Source organism: Carassius carassius, chromosome 14 (assembly GCF_963082965.1).
Source record: "Carassius carassius chromosome 14, fCarCar2.1, whole genome shotgun sequence".
In the NCBI taxonomy this organism is placed as follows: domain Eukaryota; kingdom Metazoa; phylum Chordata; class Actinopteri; order Cypriniformes; family Cyprinidae; genus Carassius; species Carassius carassius.
In genome coordinates, this window is record NC_081768.1 from 5,707,166 (window position 1) to 5,730,707 (window position 23,542).

Below are 23,542 nucleotides of genomic sequence, written 5' to 3' on the forward strand. Positions count from 1 at the left end.
TATGAGCTATTTTGACTTTTGAAGTGATTTATGAAGTCATATGCTGAGTTACACAGATTAATGAAATTAATGTTTAGTGGCTCAGGTGGCTCAGGTTTTATAAATACTTTTTGGGGCCACTGTATGTAAAGAAAGGCGGTTAATGCATCCAGGAGCGCTGCTACGGTTTCCCCTGTATGCATCTCAGCCTTTTCAAATAAATATCAAACCACAAAAGCTTACTGTGAAAACTGTAAGTGTTCCTCATGGTGAGTGAAGAGCCCTTAAGGTGTGTGCGTGCTGAGTGTAAAGAAGAAGGAAGAAAAAAAATGACAGCAGGGTTATATGAGGTGAGTTTGCACTAAGAAAATGCTGATAAATGGAATGATGGGTAATTTCTGCGTGCTGTGTTTGGCTGCAACTTGCTCCTCTCAGTGAACATTCCGTGGTTTTGAAAGTAGGCTATAATTGTGTGACAATGTGCAATTAGCACATCTAATGTGGTACAGTAACTTATCATCGGTGTGCACATTTCCCAGTTGATTTACTCTACGGGTTATACATTTTCAACCTCTATCGTGTTGTCCTCAAAGATTTATTACAAAAATACTATACGACCACATGTCATACAGGTGTTGTGGTGACCAGGTGTTTTGTTTTAGTGTTACTTCATCCCAATAACTAAAGGAACCAAACGTTTCAGTCTTTGGTCGTGAAGGGCCATGATGTTTCAGTGATGTGTTTGATTTTTCAGAGCACTCAGTAATGACCGGAGGCCCTCATGTGGCCATGATTGTAAGTGCATGTCATTTGCTTGCCTCATAAATTACTCATGTGTACATATTAATGCCAAATAGTGTATAATCAGAGCCGGACAGTAACGGAGTATTTACTTGAGTACAGTACTAATGTACAATTTTGAGGCATCTGTACTTTACTCGAGTATCATTTTTGGGGAGTACTCATGACTTTACTCAAGTACATTTGAGAGGCAAATATTGTACTCTTTACTCCGCTACATTTCTATCCATTAGCGTAAGTACCCGTTACTTCATCGGCCTCGTCCACACGGAGACGGAGTTTACCCCAATCCAATCTTTTTTACCTCTCGTCTCAAGAAATATCCGCGTCCGCACGAAACCAAAAACGATGTAGTATACATGCCAGACCAGCATGTGGCGCTGTAATTTTGCGCAGAGATAAACTTAAAACGGAGAAGACATGGACTATGCTCATAAACATTGCGCGTGGTACACAAACGAACATGGAACAATACATTTATTAATCTGTGTTAATGTAAATTATTAAAAAGACAATCATTCAGTGTTCATGTTTTTGTTGCTGTTACGTGATGTAGCGGTGTCTGATTAGGGGGGAGACGTGGGCTGTTTACGTAATCGTTTCAGAAACTATGGATTCCCTGTCCAAACAAAAACGCAAAGGCGGCGTTTTCAAATTTAACCACTCTGGGAACCAGTTTAAAAAAACACCGGTTTCACTTTTCCAAAACACCGGATCAGTGTGGACGAAACGCCTATCCGATAAAGAATTTGTGCGTATTCACAGAAACGCGTCTCCATGTGGACGGAAAAAAGAAACATCTCGGTTAGGTATGTAACCACGGTTCCCTGAATAGGGAACGAGATGCTGCGGTGACGTCACCGTATGGGAACACCTCACGGTGTGACGAATGTCTGAAGCCCTATACCATCCCGCCAATCCTATTGGCCAAATAGCGATTGGTACCGCCCTACGCATGCGTACGCATTGTATACCTGAGTGCCGCGCGCTATTTCACTCAGATTTCATGAACTAAAGAAATGCTATCAAGGTACGGAACGGCCGGGACCGCAGCATCTCGTTCCCTATTCAGGGAACCGTGGTTACATATGTAACCAAGATGTTCCCTTTCATAGGTCACTTCAATGCTGCGGTGACGTCACCATATGGGAATCCTATACCATAACACCTGTCGTACCTGATAGTTGGAATCCAAGGAAAGCATCTGCTCAAGCGAAGAGAACCCGGGAGCCAGGAGCCATCCTCACATCCAGACTGTAAAACTTGACAAAAGTGCTCAGTGAGAAACATCTTGCCGCAGCACAGACATCATATATAGAAGAACCACTGAGAAAGCTTGAAAGAAGGAACTCCAGTACTGAAGCCACTGGGCAGTAAACCGGATCCGATTACGAATTCCACACCAGGTCGTAAACCGTTTCCATTTGAAAGCATATAAGCGTCTCTTATAAGATGCCCTAGAATTCATTATAATCTTGCTGGTTTCAACAGAAAGACCGGGACATATTAACTCACTCAGCTCAGAGGCCATGCCCACAGCTTCCATAGATCTGGCCTTGGGTGCCAAATCATTCCCTGTGCTTGCGATAGTAAGTCCTGTCTGAGGGGAATCTCCCATGGAGTGTGTGGGCCACCAAAGAGCCACCAGCAGCAGCTGCTCCACTCTGTCCAGCTGAATCCTGGATAACACCGCTGGAATTAGACGTATTGGGGTGAAAAGCATACAAGCTGGTTCTGGGCCTATTGTGAGCTAACGCATCCAAGCCTAGGGGCGATGGAGGTCATAGGGAGAACCACAGCGGGCAATGCGTAGTCATGCTCGACGCAAATAAGTCCACTCTTGCTTCTCCAAATATTTGCCATAAAAGGCTCACCGTTTGGGGGTGCAACCTCCATTCCCCCTGCTCCAGAGTCTGTCTGGATAGCAAATCCACTCCGAAGTTCAAACGTCCGGGGACATGAACCACTCGGATCAACAGAAATCTGTTCTGAGACCAAAGAAGAATATTTCTCGCCAGCCTGCACAGGGGGGCGAGAGCGTAATCCTCCTTGATGATTCAGATACGACACAACCACTATGTTGTCTGACCTGAGTAGTACATTACGGCCGATCAGCAGATTCGAGAAATACTGGAGAGCTAGAAAAACCGCCAGTAATTCCAACCTGTTTATATGCCAACTTATATCGCCGTCCATACTCCGTGAGCTGGGCGCCCTTGACAAACAGCTCCCCAACCGGTCAAAGACGCGTCCGTCGTGACAGTCTCTCGGGAAGCACAAATCCCCAGCCGAACTCCAGCTAGAAGGAATTCGGTTGACATCCATTGTCTTATTGACATACACCTCCGTGTCACCGAAATCGTCTGATGTGGACGAACGGGGTGAAATGTTCCGGCTTGTCGTCCACCAACGAAGGCGCATATGAAGTAAGCCCAGACGGATTACAGGGGATGCCGCTGCCATTAGACCTAAAAGTCTGAGGCACAAACTCACCGTCACTGTGCTACCCACTTTGAAGTGACGCACGCATGACGCAAAAGACTGAGTGCGTGGGAGAGATAGTCTTGCTGTCATAGCGCAAGTGTCCAAGTCTATTCCCAGAAGGTTATCCGCTGAGAGGAATTAAGACATAAAAAGAGGAATTTCTCTTCTAGAAATTTGTGCATAAGCCCAGGCTGTTTAGATGATTCAGCACAAGATCCCGATGGGAGTGTGCTTGAGTCTGTGATTGTGCTAACACCAGCCAATCGTCCAGGCAATTCAATACACGAATGCCCTGGAGCCGCAATGGGGCCAGAACTGCGTCCATGCGTTTCGAAAATACTCGATGAGCCAAGGCTAAGCCGAAAGAAGAACACAGTATTGATACGCTATGCCCTCTAAAGTGAATCTAAGGAACTTCCTGTGTCTCTTGATGATCTGAATATGAAAATATGCATCCTTCAGATCGATCGTGACAAACCAACTGTTTGGTTGAATCTGAGACAGAATAGACTTTACCATTATCATCTTGATTTTGCTATCTTGAGTGCAAGATTCAAACGGCGAAAATCGTCACTTTTATTTATTTTACCAAAATAGCGGCTGTAAAACCTGACTCCATCTGAGAGGGGTCTACTTTTATAGCCCCTATTCCCTGCAGAGATGCTCCTGCTGCAGCACCACGATTTGGTTAACAACCATGGGAGATTTCCACTGCAAAAAGGCGGGCCTTTCTGAACTGAATGGTGTCTCCGTGACGAATTGTGCGTAACACCCATAGTGAAAATGCCAGGCAAGCGCTACCCTGCGGCCCATAAAATGTAGTGGTTTCCAAGCCTCCGTCTGCAGCGTTCCCACATGCATTAACGTCCGAGCACGGAAAGCTCACAGCGTCCGTAAGCAAGGAAAGCGCATGTGTAAAAGTCACATGGCATGGGGACTGCAGTGAGAGGGTTGGATGTGCATTAGCAGTCCAACAGCACTCTCTAGTGGAGGGCACAGTCCCTGACGAACAGGAAGGGAAGCGCATGCGTCAAAATCGCTGCGTTTTGTTGTGTATAATCCTGAAGCGTATCCATGGCAGGATTTAATCCAACAAGATAAACATCGGACCATGCCGCTAGCGAGAACCCGGCAGCTGTGTGAGCCGTCATAAACTGGCTGTCTTAGTCAGCCTCTTGTGCCGTCCCTCAAACTCTGAAGGCTGGATTGTGTGAGATTAGCCAAGGTGGCGCTCGACCGTTAACATCCCCGTATAGAACGGTTCACTGCTCGGGCAGTATGTTTGGTAGCACTTAGCGCCAAATCTGTTGCCCCCGCAGCTTTTTCACAGCCTCCGGTTGTAATATCTTTCTCGTTAAGAACCGCCATAAAGTGAAGTAAATTTGCCGAGATTAGACACGACTCAACATGCCTTCGACGAGACTTAGGCCGCGGCCGAGTTCGGCGTGATCCGTTCGGCTAGAGAGTTCGTCCACAGCGGCATCGCTGTATGACAGCAGTCCGCCATATCAGCAATAGTGACGAAACCCGCGGTGTTCGTGACATGCGCTGATTAAGGCTGCTTCCAGGACCTCGAAACCTCTTGGTGGAGGTCCGTGAAGAAGGGTAGCTGCTCACGGGGGGGATAGTTTATCCACCACGCGGTTAACCACATTCAACAGCTCACTGAGGAAGGGAAGGCGCGTTTCTCCTGGCCGCTCGGAGGGAGAGAACCGCATGTGCCGGCCAGAGCTTACTCTGAGTCCGAAGCCGCGGTGGACAAACATAGTTTGTAAAAGCAAATCTGCTGATTAACACACTTGAGTGGGGGAGAGCGAGCAAAGTGGAAAAAACTCCAGCGCATCACTGTATTATAGTCCAAGCCGCACACATCGCCCCAAACCACCACCTCGTGTGGCGCCTCGCCGACCGCAGAAGCATAACGGTGGGGGTTAGACGCGAGGCGACCTATAGAAAATACACTTCAGAGCGCAGAACTGTAGCCGCAGGCTATCACGGAGAGAACATGTAGAGAGGCTGCTAAACGAACCTCTCATGAGTGCCTCCCCGTGATAAACCCATTATACGGCTCTTACCTTTCGTTGACTCATCGCGTCCGCGAAGAGGAGTTGAACACTGCTCGAAGAAAAAAACGCTGAGAACGTGAGATGGTTTCCTTAGGGCACAGATGATTCGCTTTCCTGAAGGAAATGAAATCTGAGCGAAATAGCGCGCGGCACTCAGGTATACGATGCGTACGCATGCGTAGGGCGGTGCCAAGGGCTATTTGGCCAATAGGATTGGTGGGATGGTATAGGGCTTCAGACATTCGGGGAAGTCGTGGCCTAATGGTTAGAGAGTCGGACTCCCAATCGAAAGGTTGTGAGTTCGAGTCCCGGGCCGGCAGGAATTGTGGGTGGGGGGAGTGCATGTACAGTTCTCTCTCCACCCTCAATACCACGACTTAGGTGCCCTTGAGCAAGGCATCGAACCCCCAACTGCTCCCCGGGCGCCGCAGCATAAATGGCTGCCCACTGCTCCGGGTGTGTGCTCACAGTGTGTGTGTGTGTGTGTTCACTGCTCTGTGTGTGTGCATTTCGGATGGGTTAAATGCAGAGCACAAATTCTGAGTATGGGTCACCATACTTGGCTGAATGTCACTTCACTTTAAATTCGTCACACTGAGAGGGGTTCCCATACGGTGACGTCATCGCAGCATCGAAGTGACCTATGAAAGGGAACCCTCAATTTGTTGTTTCCCTCTCAAACGTGATTGGGTTGTGCACCACTGATTGGGATAGCCTATCAGCAATCACCTTCAGCTTTCCGCCAAAGACTTCATGACATTTGAATGACTGAAGTACAGTACACACACACACACACACACACACACACACGGAGTTGTCACACATAGATTGTGTGTGTGAGAATGGTGTTAATTCAGCTGAAAGTATTTTCTTCTGCCTTTGCCTGTATGTCAATGTGAGAGGAAGGGGCTTAATACTGTCACTCAAATGAGCTGAATTTTATTTTTCCTTCTTTGTATGCTGACATAAACACAGCTGATTAGCTGATTTTCTTTAATCATTATTATTTTCTCTTCTATGCTGCGTGTATAACACGGTCAGGTTCAGAGGTGTGTCAGAACATTGCTATATTGCCTTCTTTGCTGATTTAGGTTTATTGATTTGAATGATGAAAAAACAGAGAGACTCACATGTACACACAAATGTTAGCTGAATTTTCTTTTCTGATATTACACATTAATGTAAGCTGAGCATTTGCTCTGATGTTCTTGAGTATGCGGTGTGTTTAACACAGTCAGGTTCAAATGTGGGTGCAAAGAAATCCATTAAAACTCTAACAGAGGTTTGTCAGAGCGTTGCCATTGTGCTATTGCCTTGTGGGCCAGTGAGAAATGTTAATTAAAGTAAGATGTACTCCATGTACGACGTTTCTGTACATGTACATGTAAGCACTGTGGCAGTAGTAATGCAATATTTACAAAATGTACTCTTTGTACTCTTGATACTCAAGTACTTTTAAAACCAAGTACTTCAGTACTTTTACTTAAGTACACAACTGACTGTAGTACTTTTACTTTTACTTGTACTTGAGTAAAATTTAGCAAGGGGTATCTGTACTTTTACTCAAGTAATGAAACGGTGTTCTCTGTCCGCCTCTGACTATACCCTTTTCATTTTGGAAATAAATGTTCTAGTGAACAAAAACAATAGTCCCTATTTGTTGGTTGTAAACAGATAGGCTATAGCCTATTCATATTTACAAATGAGAAAAGTAATAGCCTATATTTAAATATTTAGCAGTATTTCTCGATTTTAAGCTTCCTTTTTTAATTGGAAAAGCGCATTTGTGCAGCCTTTGTGAACTCTTTTATTTGTATCTACCCTGGCTAGATTTCAACTGTATAATTAGGCCTACAGTAACTCGTCACATTGTTTCCTGAAGACTGTACTTTTTACACGTACACCAACATGAGATGAAACCTTAGACATAAGTTCACACAGTTCCTCAAAGACCAGCACATTTAATCTGATAAGAACCTGAAAAATTGCATGTTTATTGAGAGCAAAGCATAGGAGTTAAGATTTTCACGTAACCTCGATTCATTGCTGCCAGCTCGCACGTATTCCTGCATTCAGCTGCCGCTCAGATCATCCACCTGATTACTGTGTGGTGTGCTGCATTGCTGTAGTACTGCTAGAAAGGTGTGTAAAATGTTAATATAACATGCTTAAGCTTCTGTTGCAAAATGCAGCTTTTAAAAATACATTTTACAAATACAGTTGCAATTTTAACATTAATAGTTTTTAATAAATCAGGCTAATACATCTCTATCACATGAAATTACCAACTTAGTAGATAGATAGATAGATACCATGAGGCCTATTACAGGACTAATAAGAATAAGATTTTTTTTTCAGTGAAATATTTTATTTGATAATTTTAGTTACTTGACCAAAAGTTTTAGACTGATCTAGCAATCTCGGCATGTAAAAACGTCACGTCATGTACAAACCTGTCATAAATCCCCGTGCTTTTCCTCGGGAACTACATCTCCCAGAATGCAAAGAGTCGTTGCGTCACAACACCTGCCTGACGTCAGTAGCCGGAGTTCCGCGTGTCCGGATGTGTTGTTAATATCGTACGTGGATGTGGAATATGATGGAAAGTCGAGGAGTTTCATCGATTATATTTGACTTGGATAACACGCTGGTCGATACAGCCGGCGCAGGACGAATTGCCATTGAGAAGGTTACGTTAAATAAATAAAAAAAAAAAACGCTTAAACGAACATTTAAAAGAACTGTTGACATTACCGTGGTATTACGGCATTTTGGCGGCACGTATGATATTGTCTGACAAACTTTGAAGCATATATGGAAGTACCAATGTATTACCATGATTTTGGACACATGACAGTATAATTGGACGTACATTGAAAAGCACCATAGGATTACTATGGTTTTCTGAACACATGCCATGGTATTATTGGACGTAGAGAATGCATCAGAGTACCTTAATATTACCATGGTTTTTCAACACACATAATGAAAATGTAATGGTGTTCTTTGACATACTCTTATATCAAATTGCCATGATATTGCCATGTTTTTAACACATACACTGGTAATACTATAACATTGTTCTCAAAAAAATATTTGGAAACTTAGTCAACACTTAAAACTTTGTTGTGTGTTGAATCCAACCTGTACCATTTTTTTGTTTTTGTTAAAGATGTAGATCTCACGATTTACACTGTGTTCTTTCTTTAGGTGTGTGAGCTGCTGAACTCGATGCATGTACAGGAAAGCCACATCAAAGACATCTGTCATCGCTTTTTGCGAAAGCTTCTCCACGAATCGTTCGACCCGTCAGAAGGAAAAACAATAGATGATGTGAGGATCCATCACTGGTATGAAGCCCTACAGGAGACGCAGGGCACCGATCCTGATCCGGCTCTGGCCAACAGCTGCTACTACACATGGAAGAACACACGATTACAGGTGCTGACTCTTACTCCTGAGGTTCGATCCCTCCTGGAGGAACTGCGGAAGAACTACAAACTGCTTCTGCTCACCAACGGTGATACTCAGACGCAGTGGGAGAAGATCGAAGCAGTGAAATGTGAGGGCCTCTTTAGTTTGGTGGTGGTCGGAGGAGATCATCCTGAGCAGAAACCGGCGCTCTCCATCTTTACTCACTGCTTCGAGTCTGCGGGAGTCCAGCCGAAGGACTGCATCATTGTGGGAGATTCTCTCAGCACAGACATCCAGGGAGGCATTAATGCAAGAGTGCGGGCCACCGTGTGGATAAACAGTGACTGTAAATCTCTCCCACAGGGCTCTGTGACTCCAGACTACGCTGTTCCTAGTGTACTGAATCTGAACGATGTTCTACTTGAACTGAGTTGATGTTTACATAAACTTATCCTCTCTTACAGTGGCCACATGACCAGCCAAACGACAATCTGAATGTTCGACTTAATGTCCTACTAAATATTCTTTCTCCAAAGTGGATGTCTAATTTGATCAATAGACAAACCACAAAACATCATGTAATGGTGATTATGCAAATGCCCTTTTTAATTCAGTTTTAAATTTATTGAACAGGACATTAGCTATACAGCTCTGTTCAAGGAACATTAAACTGTATTGCATGTCTCTTATGTTCATATTATAAATGCATTATTAGGATGTTAAAAGTGCCAAATTACTGGAATTGCTAAAGCGAAATGTTACTAGAAATTTTTATATTTGCCAATACTTTAAAAATCATTTAAATTGTGGAATTAATTAATCATGGGTGATGTATGTCTTCGCGTATTTTCATGATTGCGCAAAAAAAAAAAAAATTGTATAATTATATATATATATATATATATATTAGCTTGTCTAATCTTTATTGAATTTCTTTGGTACCTTAAAAGGTTGGTCAAAAAAAAGAAATAAAACTAAAATTAAGATGTCATTTATTCATCCCCTTTTTGTTTAATGATCTTTGCGTGCAAAGAAAAAAAAAGTTGGCATGAAATGAAAATTCATCATTCACTAAATAGTATTTTTAGTAATTATGAGCAAGTAAATTATGACTCGAGTTCCTATACATGTTCTTGACAAGTTTAAACAGTCCACATGAATCCTGTGATTGATCGAAAACGGTGGCACTGCTCACCAGTACATTGTTTTATGATACGAATGAGATCTAAACACTCAAGATGATATGCTTAGGCACTTGGTTTTCCATCTATGCAAAGAAAGATATAAAGAATTTTACTTGACGTCTAATTTGATTTTGATGTTCATTGCCGCAAGCTCTGCTACGAAGTATCTAAACACATAAGGAACAGACACAGTCTCAATAGAGTCGCTCTTGTTGCACAGCAAGCAGATGGTTTTCCGATGGCGTGTATTTGACCAATAAGGAGGAGGCTTTTCCAGAAGCGGCGACAGCAGGCTACCGCAGTCCATGCAAACCTGCGCCACAGAACGATCTGAGCAATTAAACAGCCGGTCGTGGAGCAGGAATGACGTCCCGTGGGCCAGCAGAGCGTCACGTTCCATCTCTCCGAAGCGGATTCCTCCCTGAACGTTCCTCCCTCCCAGCGGCTGATTGGTCACTTTATCTCTCGCTCCCGTAGTTCTGACCTGGAATTTGTCGGAGACCATGTGACGCAAGCGCTGGTAGTAAACCACCCCGATGAAGATGTCCGCCTCAAGCTCCAAGCCGCTAATGCCAGAGTAGAGGCGCTCCGTGCCGTAGTAATTGTATCCTGCTGCTTTCAGCATTTTGCCGAAGTGCTCGAGTGCAGAGCTCTCCTCAGAGAACTTGAATGGCGTGGCGTCGTGACACAGGCCGTGGAGGGCTGCGGATTTTCCAGCCATGCTCTCGATGAGCATCCCGATGGTCATTCTGGAGGGGAAGCCGTGCGGGTTGAACAGGATGTCCGGACACATGCCGCTCTCTGTGAAGGGCATGTCCTCCGCAGGCCACAGACGGCTCAGGATTCCCTTCTGACCGTGTCTGCTGGCGAACTTGTCTCCGATGGTGGGGTTTCTGGGAATACGGGTTGTGATGCAAACACGTTTGAAGCGGCCAGTGCCGGTGTCATTGCTGCACACCTTGATGTTGTCCACCACACAGCTCTCCTGATACCTGCGGAAAAACAGAGCTTCAGAAATCTAGAAAAATCTAAAAGAAATACAGCTGCACTAAACGTAAAAATAATAAATCCTGTTATAAGTAGACTGAAGCGTTGTACATTGACTTGTTAACTGGTGATAAAGTGCATTTACAATTAGAATACTTATTTTTGAATGAAAAATTTTATAATGGAGTAAAAAAAAAAATCTTAACAAAATGTGCTCAGTACTTTGCCAAATCAAGTGTTAATCTTGTTTTTTTAATATTACAGTATTTTTAAGAACAAAATTAGAACAGTACTAATCAATCTCAAGACACACATTGTTAATGCACTCCTTTTGTAATAAATGAGCAACTAAAACAATTGTACTACAATAGTATACTATAATGAATTTAAATAAATATGTTTAATGGCTGAAACATTTTGTACTTTGTCAACTAAAATGTTTCTTATTCGTCACGCAGAGGTTGTTATTATTGTTAACTAAAACTATTAAAACTTAATTTTTTTGTTTATTGAAATAAAATGTTAAAAAAAATACAGTTTTGTAAATAACAGAATTACAACAAATTACAGATAATTAAGCTTCCTATTAAAAAGTAGAAATAATAAGATGAAAATAATTAAAAGCAACTAAAGACTAATGTATTGTACTACAACAGTGTTCTCTAATTTTAATACTGTTAAATGCTTAAACATTTAATAAATATGTAAATTTTGCATATTTTATGTTTAACTGTCAACTGAAATGTTATTTCCATAAGATTACAGCGGAGTTATTATCCAAAACTAATAAAACTTGTTTTTGTTCATTTAACTAAATCTGAAATTATATTTAAGTATTAAATTAAAAGAAACGTACAAAAATAGACAAAAGCACAAAGTAAAATAACTGGAAGCCCATTTCCTCCACTGAATAAAAAATAAAACAAGGTAATTGCGACTTTCATCTCAGAATTATGACTTTCTCACAATTGCGAGTTTATATCACAATTATATCACAAATTATGTAAATACAAATGATGTGCAAAATGTGATCAGTACTTTGCCAATTCAATAGTGTGATTCATATCAATAAGACATGATATATATATATATATATATATATATATATAATATTTTATATTACAGTCTTTAAGAACAAAAAAATTTAGAACAGTACTAATCAAATCTCAAGACACATTGTTAATGCACTTTTTTTTTTTTTATAAATATGAGCAACTAAAACAAAGGACTGTACTACAACAGTATATTATTTATAAATGCTAATCCATTAAAATAAATAAATGTCTGAGACGTTTTGTACTGTCAACTAAAATGTTATTTCCATAACATTACAGCGGTGTTATTGTTAACTAAAACTAGTTTTTGTGAATGTAACTAAATCTGAATATTTAAATATTAAATGAAAAAAAAAAGAAAAGACAAAAGCGCATAGTAAATTTACTATGGAAGCCCATTTCCGTCACTGAATATAAAAGAAAACCAAGTAATTGAGACTCACAATTATGACTATTTTCTCACAATTGTAAGTTTATATCTCGCAATTCTGACTTTTTTTTTCTTACAATTTCAAGTTAAAATATCACAATTATGATTTTTTTTTTCTCAGAATTGCGAGTTATATAGTCAGAATTGCGAGATATGAACTCGCAATTTTAAGAAAAAAAGTCAGAATTGTGAGATTAAAAAAAAAGTCGCATTTACCTTGTTTTATTTTTATTTAGTGGGGGAAACGGGCTTCCATAAATAAACTGAATGAAAACGTAAAATCTAAAAATAAAAGCCAATTAAACATTATTTTCTATATTACCCTATTGTTAATGTCTTACTTGAAGAAGGTCACATAGCTCTGGCCGGTATTGAGATTGATGTAGCTGTAGTGAGGGTCTCCATACTTCAGCGTGGAGCCAATAAACGGCAATCCGTCTGCATCCAGCTTGTCCATTACTTTGGGGTCACCTGGCTTCACCCCAAACACAATGCTGTCTTCACCTTTGACCTTTTCGGACAGGTCTATGAGCTCAGTCTTATAAACTGAACCATGAGCAAAGCCACGCTCCCATGAAGACTTATTGACAATCTGATGAAAAAAGAAAAAAACTAAAACATACGCAAAAGAATGTTTTGGAGCAAGCATAATCATGGAAGTTATGCTTACCATAGCGTCTTCCATATCGTAGCCAGTGTAAGAAATGACAGCCACTATCGCGTTGGTGCCAATAGGGTAATTATCAACGTCGTAGTGATCGTACATCGCAGGTCTGACCAGAGGACTCTGAGGGGTCTGCAGACGGTACAGTTTATTGTCTGAACGTTCCTGGTATGAATGCAGCGGGAAGCCCATAGTCTGTTTACCTATGATAGGATGATGTCTTAATTGACATGTCTTGATAGAATTAATTGAGACACATCAAAAAAGGATGAAGGACATGAGGTTCTTACTCATCTGGCACTGGTACATGTTTCTGGGGCTCTGATTGTGATCAGAGAACGGGATGAATTCTGCCACCACACTCAACATGCTGTGAGGAAACAGTTCTTGATGTGTGGTCACTCCCTGCTCCAGCTCTTCCTCGAAGATGCCCACGTTCAGATACACCTGAACACAAAGAAACATTTAAAAGATGCAGAAAACTAAATGCAAAACTGTGTACTTAAAGGCTTTGATGACAAAAAATATATATAATCCCATGAATCACTGTGAATGAAAATCAAATAAAAAAAAAAACTACAAATAGAAAAATACTGACTGATAGATGTTGAAAGATATATTTTTAGTTTAATGCATTTAGGTAGTTTGACTAAAATGTAATTTGCAGTACATGATGGGAGTGAGTGTGTGCTAAAGACTTTTGGCAAGATTTGCTCATTTTGATTCTCTGATTGATGAATATCTTTGCAGAATCATGGGTAATGAAGTTTTTCCACCAGGAATTCTGATGCCAAACTATTTTTAACAAAATAATGCAGATTGATGGCTTTAACAAAAGCACTGATTAACAACCTGCTAGCTCACAGTATGTCCGTCTTTACAGATTTATAGGTTCCCATATGGACAAATTTTTAGCACATAAGAATCTGAAGCAGAGTTTAAAAGCTCCAGTAAAACAGTCAGAAGTGATCAATGAAAGTATATGGGAATTTTTATTATCTTCTGCAGAAGTCTGCCATGCAAACTGATTTTTTCTACTGATTAACTGAGGTACTTAAGCTAGAAAAACTTTCACAAATCACCTGTTCAAAGGTGCCAATAAGCTCCTGTTTGCCCAAGCCAAGGTTCCGGACGGGCCGCACCATGCGACAGGGTGTCGTGAACAGATAGAGGCCTGGGTACAAGCTGGCTTTACCCGTCTGAGGAACCAAAACGATCTCAGTCCAGGGCTGAATCTTCCTCTCTCCCAGCACCTGAAGGTGACACAAATGTTCAGATTTGTATTATATATTATAATTATTATATCAAAACTATCAACATAACTTTGAGGTTGATCAAGGATAATTAAACTACAGAAAAAAAACTAAATATTGCCCACCTTAAATCTGCGAAGAGATTCGATGACTGATGGTGCCACTTCTTTTTCCACCCAACCAATCATGGCTCCGTCCAGTATAACAGGATAACAGTCTGAATACGGCTGACCGGGGCTCCCGTCTGCCGCAGTTACACCTGGTGATAGAGGAAAACAGTTTTAATAGTAAACATACAATTAATAGGTAGGACTGCAGAATTGTGGTCATGGTTTAAAATGCTTTAAATTTCATTTAAAGCAAAAAGTATTTAAAAGTGATTTTTTTTTTTATAGTACAACTGCAAGATTACAATACCAATATAAATAGCCGTCTTCATTTATTAAATTTTTAAACATTACTTCGTCAAACTTATTTCAGAGAACTGCGGGAGGCCTTAAAGCTTCTGTTTTGTTGCCAAAAGCCGGTTTATAAGTTCCTCTCATTACATGTTTAGGAAGAAGGTTGCCATATTTTACATTCCCAAATGCACATATATATGCACATACACACATATACATACATATATATATATATATATTTTTTTTTACATTACAGTTTGTACAGTTCATATTGTGGTTATGGATTAATTTGGATTTGTCATGCAGCCTTAATTATAAGCATTTTACAATTGCTGGATTCAACTGATGGTCTTGTTTAACAATTAAATATCTTGAATAAGATGTTGTTTACCCAGCGAGCAGAGCAGGGCAGGCAGGGTTGTTGTGGGGTGCATCGGGGCCACAATCTCGCAGTGGGCCGTCAGGTGGTTCATAAGGCCGCACGGTTCTCCGTCCGGAGTGTGAACGGGGCACAGGAAACCCCAGGACTCTGGCAGCAGCTTCCTCACAGATGTGGTCCTCATCTTAGCGAAGGCGGCTCCTCTGTGCACACAGCGGAAATGAGACAGGTAACGGATGAAGTTCAGCTTATCTGCTACGACACACAGTCCGGAGTCCTGCAGCATGCCCAGACCTGAGGTTAAAAAGACAAATGTTACTTTATGAATGCACTTCAGCTCTGCGACTATTAGCTGTAATGCCAGTGTCATACCGGTCTTGGACTGGAGGTTTCCTGTGGCTAACAGATACTCAAAGGATCTGGTGAGATCTGTCCCCGTGTTGAAAAGTTTGGTCACACTATCTGCAGTCAGTCCTCCCAGTCTCTGACCTCTCTTGTCCAACGACAGTTTTACCGATACCAACCAGCCTGCCATTTTCTCCTAATGAGCATTCAGAACAGCATTGGAAAATAATTGCACAAAAAGCCATCTTGAAGCAGCAAATGGTTTTATCTATTCTACATTATGTACTTGCGGCAGTCTATACACACACTACACAGAATTTGGGGTTGGTACTATTTTTAAGTCAGGTTATTAGTCAGGTTATTATATACAAGTTATTTTTGCTTTGTAGTAGAGACACTAATAATGTAAAAAAAAAAAAAAATACATATTTCATTTTCATAACAGAAATAAATTACATTTTAAAATGCACAAAAAATATATAATATTTTTAATAAAACTTCAAAATGTAACTATTTTTGATCAAATAAATGCAGGACTGGTGAGCATGAGACCCCCCCCAAATAATAACGTTAATCTTACTTTTAGGAACATGAGGTAGAGCTGGCCTGGTGTCAGAACCTCTTGGAACATCAGACTGTCCGGGTTTTCCTCCATACACTCCTGCTTGGCAAAGCCGAAAAGCTTCCGTGTCATCAGACACAACATGTAGAACTTCTCCACATCTGACTTCAGGTGAATACACAGACATTCACTGCAAACAGATCAAAGAAAAGTGTCAAATAATTGGAGATTTTTTATATAAATATTGAGATGATCAAATATTACTTTTTCGGCACATTTCAAAGATTTACCTCCAACAAATCTCTCATATCTATCTATCTATCTATCTATATATATAATTAAATTGTTTGAATCATGATCAGTAACACCTTGAACTTACTCTAACAGGAAGTGAGCACACTGCTCATGAGTGAACCAGTCTGGGAGGTTAAGTTTGACCCGGAAACGCTCGCCCAGGTAATTAAGCACCTTGGCTTTAGTCATGCAGCCCTGCTCCATGACCATACGCAGCATTTCTGAGACACAGCTTTTGTAGAAGGAGTTTTCCTCTCGACCTTTAATCAGCTCCTGGTAGATCTGGTAATCTGAGAAGTCCACTAAAGCCTTGGCAGAAGAAAGACATTTTAATATGAAACATTACATTTAGAAGTAATTATGCACCTGTGCCTAAATATTTATTTATTCATTCGCTTTTTAACACCATGCCAGCAACAAAGCTATTTTTATGGTGATTTCTGAATAAATTATACAGGGTATACTATTAACAAAAGGTTATAAAAAGACATTTCAGATGTACACTAGACAAAAACTGCCTAAATATTACACTGCTCCCAGAAAACCTTCATTCTGATTGGTCAGTCGAGGTGGTTACTTTTTTTGTATAATGACTGCTAAACTGTCCTTGATTCCATGCCACCTACTTCTAACATAAAAAAAAAACTCAAATCAATTCATCATGATCATAAATGTATTTATTTTGGAAGGTTGCAGTGTAATAAACAATATTATTATTAATCAGAACTAAAACTTAGATTTTTTTAAACTTCTTTTTACCTTCAGTGCAAAGCCCAAGGGAAGAAAGAACAGCTCCTTTCGGTAAATGAAATTCACCATCACTGTTCCATTGTCCAGGTAGTGAAGATTCATATTAATGGCTGTGTGTTCGCCTCTTACACAGCGCATTGAAATAGCTGCACACAGTTAACCCCCAAGTCAATATGTATATTTATGAAATCATATTGATTTATTCAGTCTGGAAGAGATGCAGCACTCACCATACTGAGTGTAGCCCTGTCCTCTGCTCTTAAACTTTGGTCTTGACACTGCGATGGGATAGTTCCTCCTCGGCATGATCAGAAGACGAATCACCTTCTCTATGCCATTAATGATGAAATAGCCGCCCATTTCCTACAAGTAAAGCAAGATTAAGTGTCATTTTATCCAGGAGAAAACCATATGATAGTGGCGTGTTTTACCTCAGCTTCTTCGTGATGTTCGATGAGTTCTTTGGGTGAGAGACCATGAAGGTTGCAGAGTTTTGATTTGACCATGATTGGCACATTACCCAGAGACTGTTTGATGATTCCTTTGGGAATGCCATTAATAGACCAACTCACGTCTGCCTGTGAAACACACACACACTAACATTGGTATATGTGATTTATGGGGACTCTCCATAGGCGTAATGGTTTTTATTCTGTACAAACTGTATTTTCTATTGCCCTACCCCAACCCTACACCTAAACCTACCAATCAAAGGAAATTTTTTGCATTTTTGGATTTTCAAAAAAAACTCACTCTCAATGATTTATAAGCCTTTTGAATTACGGGGACACTGAATAGGTCCTCATAAACCACCACCTCATTGTAATACCTACGTCATAACCATGTCATTATACACATTTGTATCCTCATTAACCACATAAACATGCTCTCTCACACATGTGCGCGAGCACAAAAAACACAGATGTTGTTAGCTGGCTCTGCTTTAGGAATCAGACTGGATATCAAGAAGTGATTGAACAATTTAAATATTACATTTCTTTTTAAACTATTTGTTTAACTACTAAGTTACTATGACTACTTAATATGGTTTCAACGTTTAATAGCTTGAACAATAGATTTGTTACCAATGTTATATAACAAATTAAAAGCTTGCAAAATCTACAGAACTATATGATTAATGAAAGTAAAATATTCAATAAATTCTTATATAATTTCAGATGAATATTTGCATGCATCACATGCATTTATGAATGTGAAATGCAGGCACACACTTAACTTAATGGCTTAATGGTCAGACTTACCACTAGCTTTCCTCTGTAAGTACAGCGCCTGCCTCTGCATTCAGCAGGGAAGACCCGCAGGTCACTGCTGATTCCTCCTTTAGAGACCGCTGGAGTGTGAATGATGGCCTCCACGAACGACAGACTGATCCTGTCTCCCTTGTACATGAACTCCATAGGAGGAATGGCCTGAAAACAGAGATATTTTAATTGTTTATTAGGCAGCACTTGCAATGCATTTGTCAAGTGTATGTAGACAACTGACACGTGTATATAAACACGTGTGTTTGTGTGTGTCTGCACCTCACCTCCACAACCCGACATAATCCATCAGTAACTGCCTGGTCGAATGATTCAGTGTGCGCCTTCACCAGCTCCTGCACGGGCACGTGCTGCTTTTCCTTCGGGACACCGAACCCTGCCTCTGTCAAATGTTTTAAACTCGGTTCGGACTTTAAATTGCACCACTTGTTAAGATCCATGCTGCTGTGCACACACGTGTGTGTTTGTCAACGTGATCTCGGAAGTAGCGCAAGACTTCCTGTACACTACTTCAAAATAAAAGTATATTTTAATGGTTTTAATAAGTCGCATAAAAATGGACTATTGCCTACTGTTATGCCTTTCAACACAGAATTGTAACCAAAAATATTTGGGGCTCTGTATTTAAAACAATCCACATTCACTTTTTGAAAATAGTGGCAACATCACAGATACTGTTCTTTAGTTTTTAACGCTCGTATTGACCTGTAAAAAAAATAAAAATAAATCACACTCGGTTCACCTTTCACCGACCACATTAGCAAGCGCAAAGTCAAAATAAAAGTCCAACAATTGCTTACAGAAACGCGCGTTCTGCGTAAAAACAGCGCACAGTTAATCAGATTGAGTGCTCCATTTGGCCTTGAGGACGATTGAAGCTCTTTAAATTATGAGCAAAAAATAATCATAACAATACAAAACAATAATAATTAACCATGAGCGCATCCAACTCCTTCCATAAAGGTAAAGACCTCCCTATAAGATGTGTTTTGTAAGGCAAATGTACTGTTTTACTCTCGCTGCATGTGTTTATGGTCGGAGTTTTAGCTGTATAATAATAGAAACTACTGAAATAAACCGAAATATGAAAGATATGGTTCATAGACACACATCAACAGGTTGTTATATGTAAGTGAGCGTCTCTGAATGTCTTCATTTGTTCTCTTTTTGCTCGCTGCATCGTTGAGAATCCGACTATCTTTGTTCGTATCAGGTTTCAAGAAATTAAATATAGTTTCAGTAACTGACATAGATTTAGTTACTATGATTATTTAATGTAGTTTCAACGTTAAATGGTTCAAACAGTAGATCTGTAACTGTGTAGAAACGTAAACTATTTAGTATCTTTAGTTTGATTTAGCCTAATTAATATAAGTCTAATATAAATCCTATTTATGCATGCATATCTAAAAATCGGTTATTTTAACTAACATGGATTTAGGTCCTATGATTACTCAATGTTTTAGATTTGTCACTGTAATGTCACTGGAGTATATTTCTCTGTATGGTAAGATGTTTTCTGTCCTCCTCCAGCTGAGATCATCACTGCACTGTCAGTGACATTTGGAGCTGCAGCAGTGGGAATCCTCATCTACAAAACATTTTTTAGCAAAAGCGAATGTGTGAAGCCAAAGGTTAACCTTGATCTGCAGAAAGACAACCCCAAAGTGGTACATGCATTTGATATTGAGGACCTGGGCGACAAAGCTGTGTACTGTAGGTGCTGGAGATCCAAAAAGGTGAGAAAGTGCTTAATGAAAAACTTATCAGAAACTGCCATTAGAAATTACACAGAAACTTTTAACTTTGATCCATCAACACTCAACGGTTGCATCAGAAATGTGCATTTTCTCCTGGACATCTTGCTGAAACCAGAATCTGAAACTAACCCCCATGAAACCAGGATAAATTTTTATTATGTACATAAATATAATACATGGACAGTTGGGTGTGATGAATACAAGGAGGTGTTTTATCTTAAACCTGTCTGATAGCATTCCCATTTAACTCCTGCATTGCTTGGTAGTCACGTATTGCAGGGGTGGATCCAACTGTCATTGACCTGGCCCTGCAACTGGTGACTTTTTTGCTCTTGGTTGCATCCAAAATCACATACTTCCCTACTACTGAATATAGTAGGCAAAAAAACTGTATGTGAGCTATAGTATTTCCAAAAATACAGTATTCCAAAAAAATAAAAACCAGATGTTGCTGGATGACTTACTGTGATGAATGTTGTATGTCTACATTACATTTATCCTACACTCATTCACTCTTTTTGATGGTCAGTAAGTAATTGCTTAATCAAAAGAAGAAAATCCGTCAAAAATACGTTATTTTGGAAGCAGTTGATGTCTTAGTTTGTGGTTTCTTAGGCTCACCAAGGATGCATTTATTATTATTATTTTTTTAAATGCAGTAAAAACAGTTATATTGTGAAATATTATTTCAGTTTAAAATAGCTGTTTTATTGTTAAAGATTTTAAAATGTAATTTATATCTGTGATGCAAAGCTGAATTTTCAGCAGCCATTACTCTGCTCTTCAGTGTCACGCGATCCTTCAGAAATCATAATATGCTGATTTGTTACTCATCAGACATTTCTTCTTCTTATCAATGTTGAAAACACCTGTGCTGATTCATATTTTTTTTGGAAACTGTGATTTTGTTTCAGGATTCTTTGATTAATAAAAATCATAAAAGAACAGCATTTATATGAAATAAATCTTTTGTAACATTGCATAAACGTTTGATCAGTTTATTCTGAGTGCCTGCGGAATAAACTACATCAGTGACATCAATCTTGCTGTGATGCATTTTTAATGTAATTGTTTTCTCTGGTTTCTTACAGTTTCCATACTGTGATGGCGCACATGCTAAACACAATCAGGAAACGGGAGACAACGTTGGTCCTCTGATCATTAAACGCAAGGAGGCATGAGCATTTCCACTGTTCATGACCATCCATTCTCAGTGATTGAGATTAGTGTGTCTTCGCTTTACATGTGTGGTCAGGGCTGATGGGATTAAATGTGTGATTATGTAATCCTGTGTATGTATGCTTGATTGGTTTCTCGGTGTCTTTTTTTTTCAGCTCTCAGACCAGTACTATCTGTAAACCTGGAACACAAAACCAGTCTTAAGTGTAAATTTTTCTGAAGCTGAATAAATAAGCTTTCTATTGATGTATTTAGGATTGGACAATATTTGGCCGAGATACAACCGTTTGAAAATCTGGAATCTGAGGGTGCAAAAACAAATCTAAATCGCCTTTTGAATTGTCCAAATGAATTCTTAGCTATGCATATTACTAATCAAAAATTAAGTTTTTATATTTACGGTAGGAAATTTACAAAATATCTTCATGGAACATGATCTTTACTTAATATCCTAATTATTTTTGGCATAATTTTTGGTATAATTTTGACCCATACAATGTGTGGTTTTTAAAAAAGTTTTTTTTTTTTTTTAGCTTTTTCTACAAATATACCCCAGAGACTTAAGACTGGTTTTGTGGGTCACATATATATCTGGGTGGTTGTTAAGCAATACATATCAATTTTCTCTTTTTATCTGCTTAGACTTTATGGGATATGTTCTGGTTTAACCAAACTCTCCTAAATATGTTTCTGTGCTTAAACACTGGTCATACTATTGTAGATACACTAGAGACAAAAACTTGAATTGAAAAAACACATGACTTAGAACAGAAACTTGTTCATTTTAGGAGATAAATATGAATGTGAAAGGAGTATGAAAACCAAATGGCAATCTTCTAATGTTTTCTTTCTATGTTAAATTATCCACACATGACCTTAACTGATTACTGACATTAAATGTATTTAAAATGGCATTCTCCTGTATTTTGAATCCTAGCCACAGAATCTGACAGGTACTGTTTTATATAGTTTAAAATTTAATTTGGAGTATTTTCCCTTGTCGTTCAGAAATATGTACTTGTGGAAATGCAAGATCTGTTTCTCTAGTCTAACTGAACCAAATGTTATATGGAGAAAATCATGTTGTGATGAGCTTGTCTTTTCTGTGAAATTATTGTTTTCTCTCTCAGAAAAGTACACTGTACAAGTTTGTTGTTAAATAAACAGTTTCAAACAGGTTGTGTGAGAATCACCCAAGCACAGGATTCGGAGTAAAACTTTAATGAAACGCTAGCAGTTTACAGTTTGTGTCGCTTGAGTAAAATAAAATTTTTGATAATCAGTGACCTTACGTCATTTACAAAACAGATTTTCAAGTGTGCGTTGTTTTGTTAAAACCATTAATGGAGTGCGTCGAAATTATAAAAGAAACTGTTGCAAATAGCAGACGGAACGCTACACCGCATTAGTGATGTCCGGTTCGATTTAACCGGTTCTTCTTAATGAACCGGTTGAACCAGTTCACCAAATCGAACTGAATCGTTTTAAATGGTTCGCGTCTCCAGTAAACATTTATTCACAAATGACTTAAACAGTTAACTTTTTTAACGTGGCGACACTCCATCTGAGTCAAAATAAACCAATATCCCGGATTAATTCATTTACTCAAACAGTACACTGACTGAACTGCTGTGAAGAGAGAACTGAAGATGAACACCGAGCCGAGCCAGATAACGAACGTAAACGCCCACTGCTGGAGCGGTTCTCGTTCTCGAGTCAAGAACCGGTTGTATCGGTTTCGGACCACCAGTACACTGTGTGTGTGTGTGTGTGTATATATATATATATATATTATTTATTTATTATTTATATATATTATATATATTTTTTTTTTGTCTTTGATTTTAAGTATACTGTCCTAATGTTTTAATGTTTGTATTGTTTAATAAAATAAAATAAAATAAAATAAAATAAAATAAAATAAAATAAAATAAAAAACTGAACCTAGAACCGTTTCTGTCAGACGTGTCCGGTTTGAGAACAGATGAGCTGATGATACTGCACATGCGTGTAATTGTTCAGGAAGACAAAATGCATAACAAAGTATTTGGTTAAACATCAGAAAGTGTGTTAAAATAAATATATTTTATTTTTTTTCAAAAAGATGAATGTACCTTATCTGTGTATTTTGTTAAATTGTAGATTCTGTTAGATTATAGGCCAAAGGGGTTTTCAGGGAAGTTGGACAATAATTAAGACTCTATGTTTAATAGGAATAAGGGATGATTTATGAAATGCCTGTACTGTAGTTTGTTCACAAATTAAGTTGTAG

The 23,542-nt window shown here is 39.3% G+C and overlaps 3 protein-coding genes across 4 annotated transcripts; 2 read left to right on the top strand and 1 right to left on the bottom strand.

Annotated features, from left to right (window-relative positions):
- The first annotated feature begins 7,851 nt into the window (after positions 1–7,851).
- On the top strand, positions 7,852–9,564 carry nanp (N-acetylneuraminic acid phosphatase). 2 transcript variants are annotated; one of them, XM_059565467.1, is made up of 3 exons: positions 8,111–8,198; positions 8,269–8,323; positions 8,541–9,564. In XM_059565467.1, the coding sequence occupies exons 2-3, from the start codon at positions 8,270–8,272 to the stop codon at positions 9,177–9,179; spliced, it is 693 nt and encodes a 230-aa protein (XP_059421450.1). In that variant the 5' UTR covers positions 8,111–8,198; position 8,269; the 3' UTR covers positions 9,180–9,564. The 2 variants fall into 2 exon arrangements, with proteins under 2 accessions (XP_059421449.1, XP_059421450.1); XM_059565466.1 differs by lacking the exons at positions 8,111–8,198; positions 8,269–8,323 and adding an exon at positions 7,852–8,019.
- Positions 9,565–9,909: 345 nt separating this feature from the next.
- On the bottom strand, positions 9,910–18,821 carry polr1b (RNA polymerase I subunit B). The gene is made up of 15 exons (XM_059565822.1): positions 18,598–18,821; positions 18,311–18,478; positions 17,480–17,626; positions 17,279–17,411; positions 17,058–17,194; positions 16,384–16,607; positions 16,023–16,194; positions 15,470–15,638; positions 15,110–15,391; positions 14,443–14,576; positions 14,147–14,317; positions 13,355–13,511; positions 13,071–13,267; positions 12,742–12,992; positions 9,910–10,920 (listed from the first exon to the last, which is right to left on the bottom strand). Exons 1-15 carry the CDS (start codon positions 18,769–18,771, stop codon positions 10,038–10,040), a joined length of 3,399 nt encoding a protein of 1,132 aa, XP_059421805.1. The 5' UTR covers positions 18,772–18,821; the 3' UTR covers positions 9,910–10,037.
- Positions 18,822–19,138: 317 nt separating this feature from the next.
- cisd1 (CDGSH iron sulfur domain 1) lies at positions 19,139–22,446 on the top strand. Its single transcript, XM_059565823.1, has 3 exons — positions 19,139–19,294; positions 19,865–20,070; positions 21,183–22,446. The coding sequence occupies exons 1-3, from the start codon at positions 19,267–19,269 to the stop codon at positions 21,270–21,272; spliced, it is 324 nt and encodes a 107-aa protein (XP_059421806.1). The 5' UTR covers positions 19,139–19,266; the 3' UTR covers positions 21,273–22,446.
- The last annotated feature ends 1,096 nt before the right edge of the window (positions 22,447–23,542 follow it).